Consider the following 20015-nt stretch of genomic DNA (forward strand, 5'->3'; position numbering starts at 1 on the left):
TTTGGAGGTTTGCCATGTGGAAAGATCGATGGTGATTCTGGCCTAACGCCATCAAAATTAATTGACTGAAAGAGATAGTTACTACAGTCAGCTGACTCGTGTACATTTTTGCCGGAGGCGGAATGTAAATAACCGCAGCATGATTAATTACGTAGGAAAAGAAATATCAGCTAGTAAATAGAAAGTGACAAGGATTTTTCCTATTAGTCATGTGCCGTGTAAGAGAGGCGGAATGTTTCGTTATTTTCTGGATTGTTGTGGAATGCTCTCGAATACTCTCCAATGTACTGAATGCATACTAAGTTAGGAATGATAAAGCAATTCGTAAAAGCTTTGGACAAGGAAGTAGATTGTTTTAAATGTATTTGTAGAAAATTTCCAAAACTTATTATTGAAAAGTTGAAAGGTGGAATATTTGTTGGTCCTCAAATACGGCAATTGATGAAAGACACTGATTGTATTAAAGTTATGACTATGGCGGAAAGTAAAGCTTGGGAAAGTTTTGTGTTGTAGTCGAAAATTTCCTAGGTAACCATAAAGCACCAAATTATAAAGAAATTGTACAAAATATGCTGACAAACTTTCAGATTCTAGGAGTAAATATGAGTATCAAGTTACACTATCTTCGCAACCATTTGGATAAATTTCCAGATAATTTGGTAAATTATAGTGAGGAGCAGGGAGAGCGGTTCCACCAGGATCTAAAAGTAATGGAAGAAAGATATCAGGGTCGATGGGATTGTCACATGATGGCCGATTACTGCTGGTCTTTTAAAAGAGATTATCCTCTGAAAAATTATAAAAGCAAAGCTCTTGAAAGGCGTTTCATGGAAATATAAAATGTTTTCGAAATTTTCCTCTGTATTTACTTCAAAGTATCATATTTTTTTCCAAGTAAAACTGAGATTATAAATATATCTGTCATTTTATTTCTTGTTTTCGAATTCTTGTAATGTGAAATGGAAATAAATGTTTAAAAGAAAACGAGAGCTAATCTTACAAAACCATTGATGATTTCATGAATTGTGAGTGTAAATACACCCAAAATCAATCTTATATCTAGGGCAACGAAACCACTGTAGACCAGTGTTATTAAAGGTTAGTAATAATGAAATAAATTACTCAAGCTTTGTACAAGATAACACAACGTTTTGTGAAAACAGCTGACTGGGCTTTGTTTTTGTTTTACCATGTGCCTCACCATCAGTGTTTCGGATAGATGTAACTAAACAATGAACTTTCCTATAGTCTTGTCAGTAACACAAACGTGTGTGCCTTTTTTTTCTCAAAGAAAAACAAAACCATTTCTATTACTGTAACAAAGTATTTACAGTAAACATCTAACTGAGGTATGTGAAAATCCTTTCACTTATTCATTCAGTGATGAGTTTGCGAAAGCTCTCAAACTAGTTTGAGATATTGAAACCTCGAACAGTGGCTATACTTTCGAAAACTTTTGATTGAGCTTCCCTCGTATCGTCTTGGGAAAACATATCTCCAAGAAAAATTTCAATGTGGTAGACTCAGTTTCTTGTGGAATTATGTGGAGGGATTAATTCGAAAGCCAATAATTGAGTTATTCGTCTTCTCTCCTGTTCAACGGATTTATATTGCTGAGATTTGGAATAGATGGGGGCGTATTTGCCATGACGGAGGAATAGTTCGTTTAGAAATAATTGAGTTTTATATTCCACCTACGCAGATATAGAAAACTTTCACCCACGCTTACTATATTTCAATTTTGAGCTATAAATACCTTTCATAACACCCTTCAAATCCTAACAACTGGTTTTTCTTTGATGATGTTTGATTATTAGTCGCGTCAAGGAATACGTAAATCAGGTAGTCTTATGGAGACAATAGAAAAAGCTTCGATTGTTTCTTTTTGGAAGGCAGTTTTCCTGATTTTTTTTTTCATCTCTCCATAGACTGAAGCGTTCGAGTCGCTCATACACTGCTTTGAGGTTGTCGTTATAGTCATTAAGTGATACCTATTAGGTATTGCAAACAATTTGAAATTATATTGAAGAAGAATGTGATACAAATCATGAAATTATGAAACAACAACAAAAACTGATTGACGCTCCAGGGCGACTTCATTGATTCCAGTGGCGCATTTGCTTTTTCAGCTGCAGGAAAACCCGGAAAAACCTGTAGGACCACATCTGCTGAAGATCTTGTCCGTTCGATTGTCTGTGTTTTTGTAACTCCATATCACAATAAATATGTATCCGAAGAAAAAAAACTATGCAAAAGTGTATTTCTAATTTGAATATCGTGCATATGGTTGAAACCATATAAATACTACTGTCCTCACCTCAAAAGGTTTCTGATTCAGAATAATAATAAATATAGTTTGAAAAAACTGGAAAACACGCTTTTAAAGATCATTGAACTAAAAAGGTGAGAATAATTTTTTGAAATAAGCTTGAAACAAAAACCATCGAAAAATACTAGTATTATTGTGAAAAAGCGACGGGCGCTTGATATACAGAAAATATGGTGCAAAGCGCTCGCACTTTTTTCTTTAATAATAATAATAATAATGTTTATTGATAAATATACAGCAGCACAAGATAATAACATGTAAACAAAGCAATACAAACAAACAATTCTTTAGTTGCGCAATGCATAACTGATGTGCAGAATTGATTTTACATTTAAACAAGTCGATGACAAAAATTTAATATCAAACTAAGACTAAAGGACACAAATCAATGATTAATTTTTTAGAAACAAAGGTATGTTATGTATGTTTTCTACAGATCAGGTGAGTAATTAAAAATTTTTGCACTGTGGTATTTGTAAGAGTGTTGCCTAATTGACTTTTTTGTTGCGTTTAGCTGTACATTACCTTTTGTTTTAGTGCGAGTATTATAATCATGACCGATTTGCAGAAGAGATGTTTTATTTTTGAAGATATACAATAGTATATTATACATATACAACTGTCGTACATCAAGTAGCTTTGAATCTCTAAAATATAATTAGAGGGGTAGTCATTCTTTCTATTGTACATAATTTTAATCATTTTTTTGTAATACCTCAGCTTTTTTCAAGTGGATGTCTAATATGCCACATCAACTGAGTATGGCAAATTGGAGTCTAGATTGTACCAATAAGAGAGTCATAGTTGCGACCGCACCGGGGGGCCTGGGGGCCGGTTGGGCCCCCCAGACGCACCCTGGCGTTGGATGCGATCGGCTGTGGAGGGGTGGATTTTCGGGAAATCCTTGCGGGGACCGCCCCTCACCCCACACCAACAGGATTTTGCAGAGCTTCCTCCCGCTCACCGAACCCGGAATTGCTTCCTTACATCTACTTAGTGTGGCTAACCAAGAGACAGCACCATCGGCAGCGTTCGACCGAACGTTCGTACAAGTTAACTAAGCTCTTCTTTCGCCAGAGAGTGCTCGCGTCGCACACTTGCCCCCGCCAACCATGCCAAATCAATTGGAAATATGGTCCCGGAAGTGGCCGGTCGGGGTCCTAAGCTCGGATACTAGTAGCTCCGTCCAACCGGGGTCCGACACCTCAAGCGTCTGCCTTGGTGCCCTCCAAGACTAGACTCGGATACTAGAGCCCGGAAGGACCGCGAGCCCTGACACCTCGAACGCTCGGATCCGTACAGAAGCAGGCGAGGATCACGGAACAGCATAAGCCGTCCAGTGCCCATGAATGGATTACCGCATCCCCGTATCCCTTCACCCGCTAGTGGAGCCGCTGCCCCTAAGAGACCAACGCCAGTTGGAGATGAGGCTCACTAGCCTCCAGCCGCGAGCGGGCACTCACCTCCCCCCTAGAACTCATGTTAGGAAAGTTCCCTTTCCAACGTTTGATGAGTAACCGTCGAGGACTCTCACGAGCATCCTCTACCATACATCATATGTCGAAGATGTCGCGCCCATTACCCGTGTAGGAGCGGGATAGGGCGGTTCATCAACAACTTTTGCACCGCATACCCTTACGTTACCCCGAGGGGCACTCATGTTAGGAAAGTTACCTTTCCAGCGTTGGATGAGTAACCGCCGAGGGCTCTTGCGAGACACCTCTCCCACACATCTAGCTTGAAACCAGCCAACGCCTGTTATCCGCAGACGCGGGATTGGGTGGTTGACCGATAACTTTATTGGGTGAGTGCCGTGTGGTCTGCACCGGGGGACTGTCAAACACCCATAAGAGAGAGACAGTGATCCCCCGCCACTCACCCCAATATGTTCATTCCATCTGAGATGTGAATCAATTGTGATTCCCAGGTATTTAATATGGTCTGTTCTTAGGACTTCTATTTTTTTCCGTAGTTATTTATTATTAATTCATTATAGTTGGGTAGTTGATTATCGTAACTTGCAAAGGGTAGAAATTTTGTTTTTTCAAAATTGATTGTGAGTGACTTATGATCAAAACAGTCTTTCAATACATCAATTTGGATTTCAACTTTCATTTTCAATGTTTTCCAATTATCATCAGTATATATTATGGCCGTATCATCTGCAAAACTGTAAATGGAACCATCTATCTTCATGGTAAGTAGGCTGTTGATATATAAAGAAAATAATGTAGGTCCAATCACAGTACCCTGTGGTATACTATAAGTATAAAAGCGTGTTTTTTTAGTTTTTCAAACTATATTTATTTTTCAAATCAATCTTTTGATTTGATATGTAATGTCAAGCACCTTAATTCTAATTTTTCGATTTTTTGAAATATTTAAGTAACTAAATTTTTCAGGTGTACATTTAACGATAACGTTTTCATTGTTGAAATCTATATTCTGGTTTACTTTCAAATAATCGAATTAGATTTTGAAATGTATCTTTCGTTTTGTTCAAAACTTTTCTCTGTATTAAATCACGAGTAATTGATAATATTGAAATATCTGAATATTTCTTCTGTAGTACAAAATTTCGCTAAATTCGTAAAATCCATTTTCTATTTTGATTTTCTTTTGAACAACATATCAAGCAGGTTGCGTACAGCGCCATCTGCCTGTGAATAAAACAGAAAATATCAAAGAGGTTACGAACACCGCTGTCTGCCCACGAATAGATAAAAAAATATCAAGGAGATTCCGTACAACGCCATCTGCCCGCGAATAGATCAAGCAATAATAATGTCTATAATTCTTTGGGAAAGCAAGTTTTTGGATTTCTACTACTCATCTTGATACAAAAAAAGGATGAGGAATTCTTTCAAAGAAAGGAAGGAAGTAATCAATTTGAAAATAAGTAACTCTATACATGGATGTGTAGATCATGCAAAGAAGTAACTTTCAGGCACAAACTGAAAGAAAGTCCTCCTGAAACAGCTACTTTCATAAAAACATTGAATTACATGGAAGAAAAAAATTCTTTCGAAACAAATTGCACTTACATGGAACACTGTCATCCTCACTGGTATACATCGATGTTTCGCCTTAAGACACTTGCCCTAAGGCTCTTCAGTACCAAATTGGATAACATTATAGAAAATACACACAGTTCATTCATTAATTACGATTTTTGATGTCACGGAACCCCATCCAAGAGGAATCTTATTCGAATTGAAGGGGTTCATATAAACATTGAATTACACGAAAGAAAAAAATTCTTTCGAAACAAATACTGCTATATGAACACTGAATTATACAGAAGATACTTTTCTCTACTCAGTTTGTATTTCAAACATTCGTTTGTGTCTGAAAGTTACTTCTTTGCATGATCTACACATCCATGTATAGAGGTACTTATTTTCAAATTGATTACTTCCTTCCTTTCTTTGGAAGATTTCCTCATCCTTTTTTTTGTATCAAGATGGAGTAGTAGAAAGCCAAAAATTTTTTTCCCAAAAAATTAATGACTCCTAAAAATATAACGCCTTCAATTCTATAATTCTGTTATCTCGAGTTTGGGAGTTACGAGCAAGCAAACATACATACATACATACTGGTGAAGCTAATATAAAGTGTGTGAAAAACAGTCACCAACATCGAAGCTGTTTCTGAAAACTTCCGAGAAAATTACTTCGTTAGAGAGAGAATGGGAGAAAGAGAGAAAAATATACTTCATTGTCCACGAAATCAAGTTCTTATTGACAAAGCATGTTGAAAAAATTGTTGAAGAGTGCTTTTTAAATATACACAATGTTCACAAAAGTAGAAAAACCCTATACACCTACTAATCGATTGAAAAATACACATATATCAAATATAGAAAGAATGAGTGGGTATGTGAAAAAATCACATGAAAATTAACTGAAAAAGCAAATGAAATATAAATAATACATACTAAGAATAAAATCATATCTGTCATTATTTTTCTGAATTTGTAATAATTTTTCTCCTTTCTGATTTCGGAGGGTACGTAATTATATATTTTTTGCTTTCATAAATCAGATACTCCTTCGTCAAAGTAGATTTCGGAATGGGAAGAGGTATTTTATTTTCCGATATGTAACATAACACATGGATCAATAAGTCCCGAGACTAACAATGAAAACAACATTTTTTTTACAAAATTTTTTTTTATTCATCAACATAATCTCCTTTTAGGGTGATACAATGGTTCCAACGCTTTTCCAATTTTTCAATACCATGTTTATAAAAAAATGTATCTTTCGCTTCAAAATAAGTTTCAGTTTCAGCGATGACCTCCTCATTTGAGCCAAATCTTTTTCCCTGGAGCATTTTTTTAAAATCAGCAAAAAGCCAGTAGTCACTGAGGGCTAAATCTGGTGAGTATGGGGGGTGGGGAAGCAGATCAAAGCCCAATTCGTTTAATTTTGCCATTGTTTTCATCGACCTGTGGCAAGGTGCATTGTCTTGGTGAAAAAGGATTTTTTTCTCTGCATGTGCGGTCGTTTTTTGCGATTTCCTCCTTCAAACGTACCAGTAAGTCAATATAATAATCACTGTTGATCGATTTACCTTTTTCGAGGTAGTCAATGAAAATCACGCCATGCGCATCCCAAAAAACTGACGCCATCACTTTGCCAGCTGACTGCTGCGTTTTCGGACGTTTCGGACGGCTTTCGCCAGCTGTGCGCCACTCAGATGACTGCCGCTTTGACTCTGGAGTGTAGTGATGTATCCATGTTTCGTCCATGGTCACGTAACGACGCAAGAAATCTTTTTTGTTGCGAGTAAATAGCGATAAACAGCTTTCTGAATCATCGACTCGTTGCTGTTTTTGTTCCATCGAAAGCAATCGCGGCACCCACTTAGAAAAAACCTTTTTCATGCTCAATTTTTCATGAAGGATAGTAAATACACTTCCATATGATATCTGTGTCATCTCAGCAATCTCACGGAGCTTCACTTTACGATCTTTCATTACAATTTTTGTCACTTCACTCACATTTTCCGGTGTAACAGCTTCCACAGGTCTACCCGAGCGTTCTGCGTCATTTGTGTCGGTACGACCACGTTTAAACTCGGCAAACCACCGACAAATCGTTGCTTTTGATGGACAAGAGTCCGGGTAACATTTTTCAATCCATTCTTTCGCTTGCACGGTGTTTTTACCCATTAAAAAACAATGTTTTATCAGAACACGAAACTCGGTTTTTTCCATTTTTTAAACAAACTACAAAACGACTTTACTCTAACCTCGATAACTCAGCTGTTTCTGGTCCGATCGACTTAAAATTTCGACACGTTTCAAGCAAAGGTTAGTACTCTAGAAAGACGTGGTTACTGGTTTACTAAGAGCGCCATCTCTGGGTTAGTCTCGGGACTTATTGATCCATGTAGTATTTCATTTGACTGTTTGAATTTGGGGTATCAACTGTATTAAGATTTTTGTGTATCAGACATACAGACGCTGGAATGAAAATGCAGGTAAGGGTTGGAATGCCCTTGCTTATAAATAATGGTCTACAAGGTTCACACATTTGAGCCTTGCATAGGTATCTAACTGCCCTTTTTTGTAGGACAAACACTGAATGTAGTAATTGTTCACTACCAATTCCTCAAAAGACAATTCCATATCTCAAATGAGCCCTAATCGTAGAGTACTAAACCATGTTTGCTGTAGATGTGCTCAGTTCATTTGTGACAAGTCTAAGTGAATAACATCCTGCCACTAATTTTTTTGTCTATGCTCTAATATGCTGATTAAATTTCAGTTTGTCATCGATAGATATTCCTAGGAAGTTTCAATTATTTTTATTGACAGTAAGTAATAAAATCGGCTTATAATTCTGATATAAATAACTACAGACGAATTGGGATCAAATCAAATCTGAATCCATTTACTAATCAAATAATAATTAATGGTTTCATTTCAAATAATTACTTAGGTGTCTATTGGTGTAATGGTCATTTATATCGTTGAATCTTTACTTCTCTGATATTAAACTTCACTCGGATAAAACTCAAATCTGCCGTCTCTAATGAAGAACTTTCAGCGTAAGAAGTTGTCTCAACTTTTAATTAAACCGTTTCGAAGGCACTTGAATTCCTGTGAAGGACGCGAGGAGGCCGAGTTAAAAGGGATCTATCACTTGAAAACACGACGGCGTCGAAAAAGAATTTAATGGGCACTAGCTCGATGATTACAAACATTTATCAACGGACCAATTCATATAAAGGTTGAATTGAAATGTAAATTAAAAAGGATTGTTGAACTTTTTGGATCATCGGCATCGGTTGCATCAAGCAATCTATGTATGTCCTTAGAAACAGCTCTGAATTTGATGAATATTTTTTAAACATTTTTGTTTTCTCATGTTACTTGTTATCAGAAATTTCTTCAACCAGACTCAAAATTATTCATATTATTTAAATTGAATGCATGATATTTATTAGAAAATACAGTTTTTTTTTTGTTTTTTTCTATCAATTCTTTTCATATTGTGCGATGTGGCATAACGTTTTTGATGGATATAATAATGACGGAACTGATGATAGCCCTCAAAATAATTTTTTCCGAAACAAATTCATGTAACTCGATTTTGATTAGTCTCAGGTAGATATATTTTTACCAACCTCAATCTTCAGGAGGTATTAGTGATTTATTTCTTTATTGTTGAACTTGTATTCTCTGTCGGACTGAGTTGTATAGTGTTTTCAAAGTCATACAACAATTTATTCCTGATTTATGGAAACCTGCAGGTAGGTACATGACGGTAATTGAATTACTAATACATTGAAAGTTACTGTTACTACTACCACATTATGAGAATTGAAACTTAGAGGTGACATAACTGGTGACGTATCATAGGTATGACATCGACATTAAGAGAGAGATAATGTAACGAAGAACTTCGCTAACTAATTTTTTCCATTTATTTACCCAAACATGTTCTTAACCTTTTTTCCTTTGACGAATTTCAAAATTTTTACTTTAGCGACATTGTACGAATAAATTTCACTAGTTCGGACTTCCATTGTCTACTATATAAAATGATTTGAAATCCCTGAAACAACTAAAAAAGAATAATCAAAAATGTAGTACGCACGCCCTCGGAGGGGTGCGTCCGACGACCCTTATTTAGATAGGGAAACTAGGTCGAGTGGCACCTTGTTTTAAAGGTCTTTCGAATACCTTCACATCTCTGCTAAAAAATTTTTTGTAACGATTAGTTTTCGAGATAATTTGAAGATTTAAAGGTATTTTTATTGAGTTCAACTCTTTTTAAAATAAATCAAATTGTTTTTAAGGTACAATTTACGTTCAGAACTTTCATAAAAAAATTAATTTTTGCTTTTTATGACAACTTGCTAATATGTGTCCATTTGATTTCGTAAAAAAAGTAAAAATAATTTGTTTATTACGAGGAGATTTTTTCGGGGGATGGGATTGGTTACCACCCTTACATACAACCGAATACAACCTGCTAATTTCCTCGAATGCTGATGGTACAGAAAAGTTCAAAGAACTCTTTTAGGGTTAATAAATCCCAATAATTGTTTTTAAAGCACACACAAAAAAAGTAACGCCTGATAAGGGTAACTCACATAGGAAATTCAGAGTAAATGTTCAAAATGTGCGCCATTTTGCTCCATGCAACAATAAAGATTCTGTTCGAATTTTTCTCTTACATTATTCAACACCTCAGGAGTTATAGCTCGGCATTCATCAATAATTCTACGACGTAATTCATCCAAAGTGGCTGGCTGTGTAGCATAAACTTCAGACTTTAAATGTTCCTACAAAAAGTAGTCCAGTAGTGTTAAATCTGGTGATCGTGCTGGCCATTCAATTGGACCTCTTCTGCCAATCCATTGTCCTTCAAAATGATTATTCAAAAAATTTCTAACCTGCTGGGCATAATGGAGTGGTGCACCGTCTTGTTGAAAATGGATAAATTCATCTTGACATCTTGAATCCTGTTCAATTATTTCAACTATACGAGGTTGTATTGCCTCTTCAAGAAGTTGTAAATAAGAATCACCGGTTGAACTTCCATCAATGAAAAATAGACCTATAATATGATTGCCTAATATTCTGGCCCAGACATTCAACTTTTGGGGATGTTGGGTATGTATTTCTGCGTATTGTCTTGGGTTTTCATCCGACCAATAACGGCATTTATGACGGCTCACGCAACCATTTAAAGAAAATGAAATTTCGTCCGAAAAATAGATGTTATAAAGCAGCTCGGGATTTTGCAATAATCTCTCACTCATGCCCTCACAAAACTCCTGTCTTCGGTCAAAATCATCCTCATTGAGTTCATGAACAAGTTCAATTTTATAAGGATGGAATTTGTGGTTTTTAAGGATTATCCATGCGCTCATATGGCTTATTCCGGCCATTGCTGATAAACCTCTGGTACTTAACCTGGGATTGACGATGACTTGACCAATCACTCCAATCGCATTATTGTCATTCACTACTCTTCTCTGAACATTTCTTTTCTTATTTAAAACCGAACCTGTCTCCCTGAATTTTGTGACCAAATCCAGAACGTAATTTCTGCTTGGGTGTTTACCAGGGTTTTGCTCGTTAAATAAAATTGATGTTCTATTAGCATTCTGGTCGTTGCCAAAAAATAAAGCAATAACTAAAATCTTTCAGCAGTAATGTACGGCATTTTCAAACAAATAACGATACACGACCCGTTTAAACAAAACAATCGAACGATGTACTAATGAAAACTGGAAGAGGTGGAGAGGGTATTGATTTTAAAAAAGGGATTTTATTTAACAAAAAACTGATAAGAAGAACTGCTCGAAGAAGTTACCGAGTGGTCTGTCTAAAGTATTATTAACATGGCAATTTTAACTTCAAATTATTTCGAAAACTAATCGTTACAAAAATTTTCTTTCAACAGAGTTGTAAAGGTATTCGAAAGACCTTTAAAACAAGGTGCCACTCGACCTACTTTCCCTATCTAAACAAGGGTCGTCGGACGTACCCCTCCAAGGGGGTGCGTACTACAAAAAATCTGATTAGTCTGAAAGGTGTCCTCCTTCAATCAGAAATCGACGTGTCCGAGCTTTTTTTAAAAATTTTACTTTTTATTTTCAAAAACGGCTCTGTTGAGTTTTCGTTGCTACACACTGTATAAATATGTTTTGAGGAAAATGAAAATCAACCTTTTTGTTACTGGTTTAGTCTACGGAAGAGTGAGATTTTCACTTTCTCACATGTATCTATTGGAATTCATCAATAATCGTTTTGGATATCAACAGATAAAGACCCTTCTGTTTTTTTTTTCAGAGTGTGATCAGACATTTGTGAGTAGACCCGGCGGTCCGATGAACGGAACTTTCCACGCTCCGGATTTCGAAAATCCCCAAGGTCACTCGAGAAACTGCATCTACACCTTTTTGGCAGGGCCAGGTCAGCGAGTCCAGATCAGCTTCATATCTTTCAATCTACGTGGCCGACCACCAGAGTAAGTTTTTTGCTAATCACAAAGTCACAAAACAGTCGGCCTGTGAAGGAAGGAAACCGCCATAGATGTTTGAAACATTATTTTGAAATAACTTTTTCGAACCTTCACAGACTGTTTGTTCAGTCAGTTTGGAAAATATTGTTGATTTCTTCCGTTATCTGAGTCGCCGTACAATTTGGTATCTGAATGTTAGTTTTTGTTTGAGTGATCACAAAACACAATATGAGAGGGTACATCATGAAAATAATGCAAAATATACGGGGTGAGACGTAAGTACGTTAAAATATTCGAGTGACGTATTTCTGAGAAAATATTAAGAAAGAAAGTCTGTATAAATATATACAGGGTGTTGGAATTGAATTTTTCTTCGTTTTTTAAAAATAACTTTCGCAAAAATAAGTTATTAGCACGGAATTTGATAGCCGGTTTTTTTTTGACGTTGGAAATCATAATTTCGTATTAATTTTTATGTAACATCTAGAGGGCGCTGCGTACGCTGTCATTATTTATTTCAAATTGCCCGAACTTTTTTGACAGTAAACTTTTGGTACTTTTCATGAAAAGACCTAATTCTCACACTTTTCCCAAGTGAAAAAGTAGACTCCGTCAACAACGCTGGAGGTGATAGTTTTCGAGATATTTACAATTTTCTATATCGATGCATAATACTTAGTTCCTAATACGGTAAGTGAAGTTGCTGAGAACATTACAAAAACTAAGTATGTGGTGGATCTCGTCAAAATAAACAACTTATTTCTATGAAATGTTTTATAAGTATTTATTTATGACAATGCAGAAGATGAGTCTTAAAGTTATCTTTGGATTTTTCAACACTATGGTTTCTGAATTCTGAAGGAATTGAGTTGTGAAGGATATACAGGGCTTTTCATGATGAGCGTTAATTAGCCGTTTCTGGCAAACTATTCAACGGATCAACCTGAAAATTCCACAGTATGCATAAGTCAATATGACCTACACGCCTCAAATATTTTAGACGAAGCGGCGTTGTCGCTTCTACTATAAAGTAGCAGCTTCTTTGATTTTTCAAATGGAACACCCCGTATATAATATCATATTATGATTCACCTTATACCTATCTATCACCGTTCAGAAGATATAAATTGATTTCGATATTTTTTTTTTACCAAACATGAACTTTTATAAATGCTGATAATCTTGAACTCTCTTGTACTATAACGATCAAATTTGAAATGGAGTGGAGTGATACTATGAGGATCTTCACTCCGAGTCATATTTTCATTTTCCTCATACAGGGTCTTCAAAAAATGCAGATACTTTGATCTCATGAAGAAATGAGTGTAACTCAATTTTTTCAAATGGAACACCCTATATATTTCAACATCTTTGAGCTCTACATCCAATTTTAGATCAACTCTGTTCAGATAATACTATTTCTATTTTGAACCGTTTTCGAAATAAACTGTTTCAAACGGAAATTGACATGGTTTCCTTATCCATCACTCATTTTTGTAAAACAGATTCCGTTTGATGTTTCCCAATTAGTCACAGATAATACAATGAAAAGTTAATTATTAAAATACTCCTCTACCATCGAATGAAACTTCTCTTCAAACAATAGATTTATTAACGCTGAAACACGAAATGAAAATAATAAACCCATGAATTGATGAGTTAATTTGATCGTCAGTATATTCCAAAATATTTTCAAACACATCTCCACCTCTACTCAAACAAACATGTAATCTCTTCAAAAGATTGTCATGTGTAGCGCTTCTGATCAAGTCTGGAGTCGAACTATTGAAAGCAGTTGTAACTCTCGATTTCATATCTTCCATTGTTGTTATTGGAGTAGAGTAACCCATAATTTTAATGAAACCCCACACGAAATAATCTAATGGATTGCCATTTGGTGTTCTAGGAGGCCAACGAAAAGGTCCATTATTACCAATCCATCTGTCTTCGAAGATTTCGGTTAAAGCTTTGCTGACTGAATGAGAATTATGGGGTGGATCACCATCCATTTGGTACCATACACGTTCTCTTCCTGGTCTATTATTTAAAATCATTTGAATTCCAATCCTCGGTAAATCTTCATATTTTGATGCATTGAAATTATCATCATAAAACTCGATATAAAAAAATTGACTCATTCTTTATGGCACAAAATACCATTACCATCTTTCTTGAAAACCCCTTTGGCGAACAACATGAGGATTTTCTGGCGCCCAATAATGACTGCTGTGTCTATTGAAAACTCCATTTTTTGTGATTTTGGCCTCATCTGTCCGTATGATATTGTCAAGGAAATGTTCATCCTCTTGAGTCTTGACAAGTAACCATTCAAAGAATTCCACTCTACGAGGTAAATCAGTCTCTTTCAAATGTTGGACACAGTAGAACTTATGGGGATGCCATTTATGCTTATTAAGAATTCGACAAATTGTCACGTAGGGTATACCTATCTCCCTTTCAGCCTCGCGCAGAGAAGCATTTGGAAATGCATGAAAGTATCCCAAAACTGTTATAACATTGTCATCATCATCCACTTTAGTCTTCTTACGAATGATTTTTGGACGGAAGGTTCCATTCAACCTACAGTTTTTTAGTAGTCGATTTATCACATTATTATTCGGCTTCGGAAGTTGTGGATATCTTTCAAAAAATACTCGTCATGTTCTTCTTGCAATTCTATTGCACTCACCATAAATTATTAATAAATTCAAGAAATCTTCATTACTGTAACCTAATCTTGACATTATTCTATTATAATTGGTAGCTATCACAATCAGTCAAAACCACCAACGAAAGTCTGACGTTAAATAATTGGTTTATTTATTTTTCCAAAGCACACAATTAAAAAATATTACTGTTGTACGTTAGAGACCAATACCTCAATGTATACAAATTGTAACTTTTTCTAAGGTAGGTACATACCAATTTCGAATTGACTGATCTGAGACAGTTAAAAAACTGGATCAAAAAGAAATAATACCAAGTATAAAAAAATGTTGAATATCCAAAATAAGTGATGAATTCAAAAAAATGAGCAAGAAAACCACGTCAGTTTCCGTTTGAAACAGTTTATCTCGAAAACGGTTCAAAATAGAAATAGTATTATCTGAACAAAGTTAATCTAAAATTGGATGTAGAGCTCAAAAATGTTGAAATATACAGGGTGTTCCATTTGAAAAAATGGAGTTCCACTCATGTTTTCATGAGATCAAAGTATCTGCATTTTTTGAAGACCCTGTATGTGGCAAATGAAAATATGACTCGAAGTGAAAATCCCCATTATATCACTCCACTCCATTTCAAATTTGATCGTTTTAGTGCAAGAGAGTTCAAGATTATCAGCATTTATAAAAATTCATGTTTGGTAAAAAAAATATCGAAATCAATTTATATCTTCTAAACGGTAATAGATAGGTATAGGGAAATACATGAATTTGTTGACAAAGTGATAATGAATCATAATATGATATTATATACGGGGTGTTCCCCGTATATAATATCATATCAAAGAAGCCGCTACTTTATAGTAGAAGCGACAACGCCGCTTCTTCTGAAATATTTTAGGCGTGTAGGTCATACTGATTTATGCATACTGTGAAATTTTCAGGTTGATCCGTTAAATAGTTTGTCAGAAACGGCTAATTAACGCTCATCATGAAAAGCCCTGTATACTTGGTAACTAAACGAGCTTCTGACAATTTCTGTCGCAAAAGAAGGAACACTCAATAATCCCCTCTTTCTAATATTTATGTTGTGTATATCAGTGCGATAAATGGATACCCGGAACGATGGAGATATCCGGTATTTTATTGACAATAATGCTATGACATAGATTAGCAAAATATAGCTACCCTTCTGTTCTCAATTTTCAGCCATTTGATTTCGCCTAGTTTATGCGAAATTCTTTGCATACATACTCCGTTTGTAACTCCACTGCTCACAATGTTTCCTTCATAATTTTCATATCTTTCAAGAAATATTTCTCATCTTCACCGCTTATCCAACTGACTTCGAACTTGATTCGATTATTGATTACTGTACCGAAAAAACCCTTTTACCGACAGTTATCATTCCTTCGGTATCGGAAGATTCCACCGGAAACGAGATGGAGAGCTGGCAATCGATCCAATTTGATTATGTAAGCAGCTGGGAAGTTTTAATCTTCGTGACAGGGCATTAACTGAAGGAAACTAGAAACGGCTTGGCTCCTAGCTAATGATAATGTCGTTTTCCTAACTCCCGATCGATGATGCGACCACGTCTTGAATAATTCCGTCACAAATTACCCTCTTCGATCCGAATTATACCACCAGATGTACGAATGATGAAGGTTCTCAAACTTCTTGAAGGTCCGTGAAGTGACGAGATCAAAATTATCACTACTAGTAATATTTTTAATGAATGTTTTGAAGTACAATTTGGATAACTTCACTCCTAACATTGATTATTCGGATACTTTCCTTGGGCTCCATTCAAAAAAAAAGTTTCATTGGATCCACGTATTGTTGTGAATCACGCCCTAAAGAAAATAACGCTGGCCGTCACTGGTAGCCATATACCAATTGTGACGTAGCTAAGAGCTCGCGAATGTTCGCCGCCGTTCCAGACGTGGCGTGCTTCGAGAATTATGCTACCGGCTTTGATGGAATTTCGAGGGATATTCTGGCGCCTTCGATTGCCAAATAAAAGCGCTATCCACTCGTCCATTGACACAGTCAAGTGGAAGTTACAGTGTGGTACGCGAAGCGATCTAGTAAGTAAGGTGATATACATTCGAATAATAGTTGAGGTTTTATTCGAAGTGTTTGTTGTATATGAAGTGAAATAAAGTTAAGTTTGATTATTTTTCAATATAGTCAGTTATTGTTCTGAAGTAAACGTAGCACTCTGGTTTACTTTCGGAAATACGGCCAAGAACTATTTCAGGTAAACACTTCACATGATAAAAACTCTCTCATTAGTCAGTGCTTCCTCATTCAGAGGAATCGGGCAAATTACGGATATGCAGTTGGTTAGCACCTCGTCCACTAGATGGAGTGACATTTTGTTGCTTCTCTCCAACTTAGGAGGAGAAATGAAATACTCTGGAAGAATTCCTATTTACAATTATGGAATATCATTGGCTTTAGGTCGATGATGGTCACTATCTTGCACTGATGAGTGGCTAATGAGCCCGAAACCGGTCTGCAAGTGCGCCCGTTCCAAAATTGAAGGTCGACTCTTTCAGTTGCATTGCCAATTGCATATGCAGGAAATTTTCTGTGAAGATTCCTGCACTGACGCCTGTCGGATATAATCCAACGCCCTTCGTGGTATTAGCCAGGGGAGTAGTTGTTTTCTGATAGGCGTCAGTCCATTTAACCTACTGTGTAGGTATATTCGAGACTGGCTTAAACGTTTAAAGTTCATTTCTTTGGATTTGATAAAAACTCGTTGAATTGTACTTTTATTTCACCATCACATACTACGGACCTTTATTCACTTGCCACAACGATTTTTTTTTACAAAAAATGTATTTTTTAACAGACTACATCAAAATCGTTTATGAAAGTGAATCACATTTCTACATGAGACTTGTCCATTTACAGTATTTTAAATTTTATGAAGAAAATGGATATGCTGTTATCATATTTGTATGTGTTTTGAAAATATAGAAAATGACATCCTCTTCTTGAAATCAGCGCATAGGAAAACATATATGTTCATTCATTTTAGGAAATGTACAAACCTTATTTTTTCATTTGAAGATATTATACTTGATGAAAATTCATAATAACGTATTTGAATAACATTTTATTGTAGATGGAATATGGGTTGCAGTTTCGTGAACAGTCAAGTGAAAATCTCATAATGAGGTGTCATTCATATAAGTCGGATTCAATTAATATTTGAGACGCAAAGCCTTTATTCAAGTTTCAAATTCCTTTTTTGGTTCTGATCGATTTTTTCTAGAAAATCTGAATCGCAGATATCTAAGAGAAAGTTTCAGCGATCCCAATCTTATTGAAGATACCAAATTGTATGATTGATAAAATGAAGGTGTCTACTATATGACAAAGCGAAAAAAAAATGATATGGAGGAAATCTTCAAAATATTTCCAATATTGAAATCTGATTCTCCAGTCATTGATAGATTTTTCTTAAAAATATATTCCATCTTTGGGCTACAGGGAATAACAGTCACACTTATCTCCCATTGAATCTGTCACCAATGTTTACTTTCCCTAACATTTTGTTCAATTCAGGCTGATTTGTAGGCTATACTGTTCATGGATACCAGTAACAAGCTTTTGTGTAACAGATGTAGATGTGGAAATTGTTTGTGGTTATCAGTCCAAGATTCATTTTGGGATACTAACGGAAAATACACTTTGATTGAAAAGAGATAGTTCATCGGATCAATGTAGCAGTGATTCATATTATATCTGAATTCAAAAATGAAAACCTGTATGAATTACAAAAAAAATTGTTTGTCAAATTTGTCAATTCCATTCACCCATCAAACAAATTCATCACGGAAATGGAGGTGAATAATTCAATGAATTTTCTAGACTTGACTATTACAGGAAATAATATATAATTCCTCGAGACATCCTTATCAGCATCAAGTAGCATATTTCACTATCAGAAAGTAGTTTTCAGCGAGAGCTGGTTCATCAAATAAATTTCCGTCGACAACGGTGACAAGATGACTATTATGGACTTCATCTTCTACTCACCAATAACATATTAATTCAAGTAAGTTCACAGAAAGCAGTGAAGACAAAACTTCAGTGTCATATAAATAAGGAATAAGTAGATTGCGTTGTGCTTCTTGCTCAAAAAATTATATTGGTCAAACGGGAAGAACTTTTCTCAAAGCATGAAAGAACATATGAGTAGGGTTTTGAATATGACAATCACATTCACATTTGCAAACCACATATTGTTTGAAACTCAATCTTTTGGAATCCTTGGAAATTCATAGACCTGAGAAATAAAAAAAAATACTAAAAACCAAACATAATCGAATTCTCCTCCTTTGTTGAATCTGATTCCCAATTTGGAAATTAGTAATTAGTCCATTAAATGTCCATTTGAGAAGTCGATACATTCCTTTCATAGTTCAAACCTAATCATAGGTGAAATTATCACTAATTAAGTAAGTATTTTTTTTCATAATGTTCCAATTGTTAATCAGGTTATACCTAAACTCTGGTGAAATTATCAGTTATCAATAAGGTAGGTACTTTGACTTCAAATATAAACAAAATAGTTTTTTTCAATTAGACGCGGTGGCAAAAAAGCAAAATGGGACAAATGATCAGTTGAAGGATCGCCAAAGCAAAAATACTTTCTATACTCATCTCACAGAGATAATATCAATAAGTTACATTCCATCAGTTCGGACTTCCATTGTCTGATATGATATAAATTGATTTGAAGTTCCTGAAAGGATCTGTAAAAAATCAAAAAGATTAGCTGAAAAAACAATTTTCTTAAGCAAAAAACCAAAAAGACACTGAAATAACATACAAACAACAACCAAAAAAAAATCGAACTATTAACACGAGCTAAAAAATTAAAAAAATCATTAACAAGAGATAAAAATTAAAAGTATAAAATTAAAAGATTCCAAACCAAGTTACGATTGTTAGTATGTACAGTCATCTTCGGGTGATAACTGGACTTATTCCTTCGAGATCTGACTATTTATTGGTCTTTCGACGTTGGTCGTGTTCCGCTTGATTAGCGGTATCCATATGTTACGTATCTCTACGCTAGCTTGGCTAAATGCGTTGTTGGACAACATATATGCGGCTCCTTTGAATTTTCTCCTAAACCAATGGCCTCTTAGTTTCACCGATGTACGATTATCCGCACTCGCAGGGTATCCAGTAAATGCAATTCTTGGAATCGCAATCCGCGTTTGGTGGCCTGGTTTTCGTGATACTGCTACGGATAGTGTTCCCAGATCTGAAGCAGATTCTGATGTTATCCTTGGATCCAATCTTTCCGATAATCCCCTGATGTAGGGAAGTGCAAGTATTGGTTGTGGCGGCTTCTCTTTCTTGTGGAGCTCTTGCTGTCTTCTAGCTAAGGCCTGTTCTACCATCACTCTGGAGTAACCATTTCGTTGAAGGTCATTTTTGTTGATGCTTAGTTCCTTTTCGAGACCTTCCTTTGTATTGCAGATCCCGAAAGCACGGTCTAGTCGA

The 20015-nt window shown here is 35.6% G+C and overlaps 1 protein-coding gene across 7 annotated transcripts in view; it reads left to right on the forward strand.

Annotated features, from left to right (window-relative positions):
* LOC111503217 (cubilin) overlaps window positions 1-20015 on the forward strand; it is a 278475-nt gene that overhangs the window by 172554 nt on the left and 85906 nt on the right. For all 7 annotated transcript variants that reach the window (XR_012467349.1, XM_074182953.1, XM_074182951.1 and 4 more), the window contains one exon: window positions 11646-11823. Coding sequence is in view for 6 of the 7 variants with exons in the window: in XM_074182953.1 (XP_074039054.1) it covers window positions 11646-11823 (178 nt within the window). In the remaining variant the exon portion in view is untranslated. The remainder of the gene's footprint in view (window positions 1-11645; window positions 11824-20015) is intronic.

The sequence above is a fragment of the Leptinotarsa decemlineata genome, unplaced genomic scaffold (genome assembly GCF_025532065.1).
Source record: "Leptinotarsa decemlineata unplaced genomic scaffold, Ldec_3_MD MMD2_tig00026330_RagTag_RagTag, whole genome shotgun sequence".
Classification (NCBI taxonomy): Eukaryota; Metazoa; Arthropoda; class Insecta; order Coleoptera; family Chrysomelidae; genus Leptinotarsa; species Leptinotarsa decemlineata.